This window comes from Staurois parvus, unplaced genomic scaffold (genome assembly GCF_062004578.1).
Source record: "Staurois parvus isolate SC_StPar_1 unplaced genomic scaffold, SC_StPar_1.0 ptg001055l, whole genome shotgun sequence".
Classification (NCBI taxonomy): Eukaryota; Metazoa; Chordata; class Amphibia; order Anura; family Ranidae; genus Staurois; species Staurois parvus.
In genome coordinates this window covers 307,309-315,000 of record NW_028318851.1, presented here as the reverse complement: position 1 = coordinate 315,000, position 7,692 = coordinate 307,309, and the positions used below count along the sequence as shown (strand labels likewise).

General features: G+C 47.2%; 1 protein-coding gene across 1 annotated transcript in view; it reads right to left on the bottom strand.

Moving 5' to 3' along the window:
* Positions 1-7,692, bottom strand: part of NARF (nuclear prelamin A recognition factor) — a 38,459-nt gene that overhangs the window by 9,506 nt on the left and 21,261 nt on the right. Inside the window, exons 6-8 of the mRNA XM_089658181.1 lie at positions 1,889-2,007; positions 1,650-1,779; positions 292-364 (exon numbers count right to left, since the gene is read on the bottom strand). Of these exons, the coding sequence (XP_089514307.1) occupies positions 292-364; positions 1,650-1,779; positions 1,889-2,007 (322 nt within the window). The remainder of the gene's footprint in view (positions 1-291; positions 365-1,649; positions 1,780-1,888; positions 2,008-7,692) is intronic.

Sequence of the window (7,692 nt, the reverse complement as noted above, 5' to 3'; positions counted from 1 at the left end):
TTTAAAAGGCATGTCAAGCAAGTTTTCAAAATACAGGTTTCTCTTCCTCCTGCTGTCCCCCAAGAAGACTTCATGTAGTGGGGTGACAATCCCGTGGGACAGTGAAGCTCAGTTAGGAGTCATCTGTGTTATTGGGGGGGGGGGGGGGGGGGGCTGGAACAGCCGTCTGCTGGGATTGGAGTTTCAGGCATTGTTACATATAGAAAAACAAGAACAGCTTCAGAGGAACGAGTTTTGTGGCCCCGGGTCACCTTTGGGAATTTTCTTCTGACAGCATGACATATCACTCACATGTTCTCCAGAGGAGACGCTTCGATCTCTTTGATGGAAATATTCCTCTGCTCCATAATCTGCATCACCTCCCCTGGAATACAAAGCAGACGGCAAGTGAGATGCAGGACAGGACAGAAGTACTGCAACATTCATTCAGCTGAGGAGGACCCCAACCAGTGCTGCAGCACCTTGAGGGGGGACCCCAACCTGAACTGCCGTACAGGGGCCCCAAGTGGCAGTGCAGCATTTTAAAAGGGGGAAAACAACCAGCTTGGTGGCACCCTAAGGGGTCCCCTTAAAGGGGGCCACAACTGGGACTGTTGCACCATGAGAAGGAACCCAACCTGTGCCACTTTGAAAAAGGGAGGGAAACCTGTGCTGTAGCACATTGGGGGGCTCCTCGAACCTGCACTGCCATACAATGAGAGAGGGGCCAACCTGCTGTTGCTGCAACACTTAAGGAGCTCCTAAGGTGATGTTTTCACCTTGAAGAGGGTCTCTGCAGGAACTGTGGCACTTTGCAGGGATCCCAACACTGTGGCACCTTGAGGTGGAACCAATCTGTGCTGAGCGCCCTTGAGGGAGTGGGGACTAACCTGTGCCGCAGCACTTTAGAGCCCCGTCAACAGGTGCTGTAGCAGTTATGGGTTCTCCCAAGTTGTTGTGTCACTTTGAAGGGGGCCCCACGTTGGACTGTAGCACCTTGAGGTGGGGTCCCCAATTGTCGCTGTGCCACCTTGAGCATGGAAGGCTGACCTGTTTTGCAGCACCTTTAGGGGAGCCAGTGCTGAAGCACTTTGAGGAGGGCACCTACCAGTACTGCAGAACCTTGAAGAAGCCAGAGGCTGAAACCAGCATTGAGAGCCCCAAAATGGACTGTGGCTCCAATTGGTGCTATGGCACCTTGACAGAGGAGCCCAACTAGGACTATGGCACCTTGAGGGAAGCTCTACCTGGCACTACAGCACCTAGATTGGTACTTTAACCAGCACCTCAGCATCCCCAGTGGGAGCAACTGACATTCATTTCAACCAGCATTGGCAGAGACCTATTTTGGGAAAGGGGGCATTGCAGCACTTTATGGAGCCATAATTGGCAGTGTAGCACCTTGCAGGGGTCCCAGCCTGGATTGTGGGGCCTCAACTCATATTTGGAGCCCCAAACCTGTATGACAGCACTCAGCATTGCGGCTCCATGCACAAGGCCCTACCTTGTGAGACCAAAGCTGGTAGACTTGAAGGCCACAGCCAACATGTTGCCAGCTTAAAGGCTAACGCCATTACTTGGATACCCAACCCTCCACCATTTTTGTGCCCTGACCCACAATACACCACACATGTACTCTTATCGATCAAATCGATACTCCAAGTCCTCACCCGACGTCAGCACGCAATCCACATCTCGGCAGTTGTACAGCTCGGTGTAATAGTCCTCCCGTAGGGCTTCCATCTTCCGGTCATAGCACGGGGCTACAGTGAGGTGGAAGATCTTGTCGGGGGCCAGGTTCTGGGGAGGACGAAGACAAAGGATAAGCATTGTGTTTTCACAAAAGGGCCTCCAAGCATGGAATGTGTTGACAGACGTAACAAAAAGGCATGGCGACGGCCAGACTGACCTTGTGTGAAGCGAAATATCCTTTTACTAATGATCCCATAATCTGCTGGGGGGACTTTGCCGTGCAGATATGAGGCGTCACAGAGTCACCCAGGACCCGCTCCGCGTACTGGACCCACCCTGGGAAGAAGAAGAAGAAGAAAGAAAAAAAAAAAGTTAAGTAAACCTCTTGTCTCTCCAATGAGCACCAAGAGCAGAACTGGGGCTGAAAGCTATAGTACTGCAATCTATAGTTGTACAATAGGGATGGGTGGCTGATCTCAGAACAAAAGTGACCAATTTTGGGTTTGTTAAATCAATTTGGCCATGTGACACAGCTAGGTGAAAAAAAACAAAAAAGAAAAAACACAACAAAAACCAAAAACGAACAAAAAACAAACAACCCCCCCCCCAAAAAAAAACTACCAAAAACAAAAACACCAAAGAAAAAAAAAACCCACAACATTTGACAAGGCTTTGTTTATATAAACAAAGCCATGCTAAATCCCCAGTGTCACTAAGCCTGCACTCACATTCAGCATTTTGTGAATATGCACAAAATCGTGCACAACACACATTCATTATTCATTTCGATGGGCTGCCCTATGTGCGACAAAGTAGCTCATGTACCTTTTTGAGTGTCAAGCTCACTTTTTTTTTTGCCATGTCTGACATTCAGTTTTTTACATGAAGAAAACAAAAAAAAAAAACAACGAAAAAGAAAAGGAAAAAGAAAGAAAAAAGAAAGAAAACAAAAAAAAAAAAAAAGAAAGAGCGAGACAAAAGAAAGGTGGTATTGTTTGGTCCCAACACACTTCCTGTTCTAGGGTGACAACGCTGCTAATCTTACAGTACAGAGTGAGTGTGGTCACCCTAGGACAGGAAGCGTGTTACCGGCAAGAGTTTTGTCATCACGTTCTTATCTTGGACTGCAGAATTATTAAGCCGGCCATAGATGGTCTGAATCTGGGTAGGCCTGGTTGTGCTGAAGTTGAGCAAAGGACAATCAGCCAGTTGGATTTTTTGCATACGATTATGCAACCACCAGCAGTGATCATTGTGTTCTGTCAGCAGGAAAGGACATAACAGTGCTGTGGGAGGGATTCTCCCCCCCCCCCATCAATACTGACTGTGTTGATGGGAGAATCGAACGGTCTTCTTTCCTGCAGCCATCAAAATTGCATAATCTATAGCTTGCTTTAGGGTCTGTGTTGTAGAGAAGATGAGAGTGGAAAGTTTCAGCAGTTTAGCAAAATACAACTGGGCAGTGCGGACACCACTTCAGTCCTGTCAGCCCATACCAGAACTTAGGATCTGAGAGAGCTTTCCAAGGGGTAAATGTGCATGTATTGCAGAGATGTACTGTATATGATCAACAACAAATATACACTATATTGCCAAACGTATTGGCCCCGCCCTCCAAATCATGTGATTCAGGTGTCCCAATCCCCTCCATGGCCACAGGTGTATACAAGCAAGCCCCTAGGCATGCAGACTACTTCTACAAACATTGGTGAAAGAATGGGTCGCTCTCAGGAGCTCAGTGACTCCAAGCGTGGTCCTGTGATAGGTGGTCATCTGTGCAATAAGTCCATCCGTGACATTTCCTGGCTACTAAATATTCCACGCTCAACTGTTAGTGGGATTATAACAAAGTGGAAGCAACTGGGAACAACAGCGACTCAGCCACCAAGTGGTAGGCCACGTCACATGACAGGGCGGGGTCAGCGCATGCTGAAGCGCACAGTGTGCAGAAGTCGCCAACTGTCTGCAGAGTCAATAGCTAAAGACCTCCAAACTTGGTGTAGCCTTCAGATGAGCACAACAACAGTGCGAAGAGAGCTCCATGGAATGGGTTTCCATGGCCGAGCAGCTGCATCAAAGCCTTCCATCACCAAGTGCAATGCAAAGCGTCGGATGCTGTGGTGTAAAGCATGCCGCCACCGTACTCTAGAGCAGGGGAGACGTGTTCTCTGGAGTGACCAATCACGCTTCTCTGTCTGGCCATCCGATGGACATGTCTGGGTTTGGCGGTTGCCAGGAGAACGGTACTTGCCTGACTGCATTGTGCCAAGTGTAAAGTTTGGTGGAGGGGGGATTATGGTGCGGGGTTGTTTTTCAGGGGTTGGACTTGGCCCCCTAGTTCCAGTGAAGGGAACTCTGAAGGCATCAGCATACCAAGATATTTTGGGCAATTTCATGCTCCCAACTTTGTGGGAAGAGTTTGGGGATGGCCCCTTCCTGTTCCAACATGACTGCACACCAGTGCACAAAGCAAGGTCCATAAAGACATGGAGGAGCCAGTTTGGGGTGGAGGAACTTGACTGTCCTGCACAGAGTCCTGACCTCAACCCCATAGAACACCTTTAGGATGAATTAGAGTGGAGACTGCGAGCCAGGCCTCCTCCCCCGACATCAGTGCCTGACCTGACAAATGTGCTTCTGGAAGAATGGTCCAACCTTCCCATAGACACCCTCCTAAACCTTGTGGACGGCCTTCCCAGAAGAGTTGAAGCTGTTATAGCTGCAAAGGGCGGGGCCAACTCAATATTGAACCCTACGGACTAAGACTGGGGGGCCATTAAAGTTCATGTGCGTGGAAAGGCAGGCGGCCCAATACTTTTGGCCATATAGTGTGTGCGTGTGCATATATACATACATACACATACATATACATACATATATACACACACACACACACACAATATATCTCAGAATTCCTCTCTGCCCCGGAGCTCTGTAACTCATTAGCGCAGTGACTGACGTGTTTTTCCGCCCCGAGCGGCAGGATTTCGCTGTGTCACGGTTTAGTCAGCGGGAAAATTCCTCCCAAGTGAGCGTCCAGTGCTTATTTATAGCCGGAGCAAACATAAAGCAGATTTCAGGCCACATCAGCACTTTCACTTCTCGGTATGTACTTTTCTGACATTCTGGACAAACAGAAAACAAGGAGGCGGGGACATTGCACAATGTTTTTCTGCCTTTTCACCCCGAAATGGCCGTCCTATAAAGCGGACGCTGTGACATCGGTCGGTATTATTCGATTTTAAAAGAAAGCAGCCTGGCTTTGATGGTCATTGTGTTGGGTTTCCCGGGGACAATGCACATGTAGCACGTTGTCCGATTTTCCTAGGGGCAGTCTAAAGGCTAGATGTGTAGTCAGACAGGGAGCCCCTCTTCCTCCTCCTCCTCCCATAGCCATCCGACAACGCAGCTAGCAAGGAGATGGCCGCTTTGACAGATGGCACTTCTCTCTCTCATGGGCCCCTGGGAAAAGTAATGCACGGGGGCCCCTACCAGCCTGCCTCAATTTACGCACCTGCTCATAAGAATTAAAGTCTAAATAGTTGATAGAATTAAACATATATTTATTAGTACTTTCAATAAAATTTCAAATAGATTTCAAACAAAAAAATTGCCATAAATCAAAGACTAATCAACACAAAGGTCACTGTACCGGGGGGGGGGGGGGGGTGTTCAGCAGGTCACAGTACAGGTTCCGGGACAGCTTAGTAAAAAGCGTGACTGTCCCAGCAAATCCGGGACACTTGGCAAGCATGATGTAATGGAATATGATCAAGGGGTCCCCGTGCACCTGGGGTGCCCATGCATTAAGAAGGGCCTGTCTCAGGAGGTGACAGTACAGGTTACGGGACAGCTTAGTAAAAGGCGTGACTGTCCCAGCAAATCCGGGACACTTGGCAAGCATGATGTAATGGAATATGATCAAGGGGTTCCCATGCACCTGGGGTGCCCATTAAGAAGGGCCTGTCTCTAAGCACTTAGCCTCATGCTGGGAACATTTTAGCTGACAAGCAAGTGCTTGGAGATGGAGAAAAGTGCCATCTGTCAAAGCCATTGTCTCCTTGCTAGCTGCTCCCCACGGCCATCCAATGACGCAGCCAGCAAGGAGACAGCCACTTTGATACGTGGCACTTTTCTCCTTCTCCAAACACTTGCCCGCTTGTTTGGACCATTTTACTGACAAACAAGTGCTTGGAGATAGAGAAAAGTCCCATCTGGTAAAGCAGCCGTCTTCTTTCTAGCTGTCCCTTCTCATGTCTGTCCAACAACACAGCTGCATTGTTGGGCGGCCAAGGGGGGGGGGGGGGGGGCAGCTAGCAAGGAGATGGCTGCTTTGACAGATGGGACTTTTCTCTGTCTCCAAGCACTTGCCTGCTTGCATGGGAATTTTAAGCTGACAAGCCCCCCTTCCCTTACATTCCTCGAGAGACGCTTGTATCAGGCAAGTGCTTGGAGGCAAAGAAAACTGACAACTATCACAGCAACTGTCTCCTTGCTAGACGTGTGGTCGGACAGCTGTGGCCCAACTATGCAGTTAGCCTTAGGCAGCAGATAGGAAGGTGGGACAAAATACTACGTGTACCTTACCCCCTGGGGAACAAAACACACAAAAAAAAAACAAAAACAATCAGCAGCAGCCTTAAGAAAACTAATGTTAAAATTAATCTGATCTGATTTACAGACCCCCAGCTTGTGTGCATAGCAATCCAACTAAGTGGATTGCTACGCACACAAGCTGGGGGTCTGTAAATTCAGCAGGGAGCTCAGGATTCAACATTTATCCAGTACCAGATTTTAGGCCAGATTTGGACCTTGAGGGGCCCGGGGCTCTTTAGGTCAGGTGGGCCCCTCATACACTGGAATTGAAGCTTCTTGTCGGCACATGAACTGTGCTTGTGCTGCTTCCTCCTCTCACACTCCAGTCCCGCTGTACAGATACTGCAAGAGGCTGATAACAGGTCACATGCAGGTTAAACATCTGCGGTTCATTCCATATCGAAACTCAGATGAGGTTTTTGTTATTCGAATGTATCCAAATTACAATAGTGATGAATTTAAATGAATCCGAAATAGTGAAACAAAATCATGTCCGAAATTCAAATCGAATTAGAAAATCAAATTCAAAATATAATAGAATAAGTAATAAAGGAAAATAAAATAAGAAAAGAATAGAATAAAAATAAGAGAAGAATAAAATGAGAAGAATAAAATAACATAAAAATAGAGAATAAAATAAAAATAAAAAAAATAAAAAACAAATACAATAAAATAAAAATAGAGAAGAATTAAATAAGAGAAGAAAAGAATAAAATAAAATAGAGAAAAATAAAAATAGAAAATAGAAGAATAAAATAGAAAATAGAACAGAAAAGAAAATAGAAAAAACAAACATACAAAACACACAATAGAATGGTCTTCCAAAATTTGAATAGAAAAGAACAAAAATAGAATAAAATAGAATATAACCTTCTGAAATTCAAATTTTAAATAAATGTGAATGCGGTACGGGTTCTGCGGCGGTGCCAATGTGATCAGATGTGTGCCGCAGGTGATGGGAATTAACCTGCTGGCTAGGAAGAAGCCATGACGGGGAATAAAAGCCGACACAGCAAATCCTCATCTATTCTGGACCCCCCCCCCCCCTTACACAGCAGACGTCATCGCTCTTCCCGATAAACTGCGTCTCTTATCTGGACTCCGACCTCCACACAGCTTTGGCTAAACGTTTCCAATAAATATGTGATAACATGGAGAGTCAGTGCGAAAGGATGTCATTAAATCCAACCTCCGGCCTTCCCTTCAGTCTTCCACACTTGTACCGGCTCCTCTCATATCGCCGCACGCTCTGAGCTCCTCACAATGTGCATTAGAAGCTGCAGCCAGTCAGATAGAACCCCGCCTCATGTCCTGGCTGGAGGACGCCCAGCATCATCTATCTCTTTCCTCCCCAGCCTGACTGTCCCTAGCCCCGCCCCTTTCATTCAATGGGTTTCAGTTCTTTCCATTATGGAGGCTCAGCAT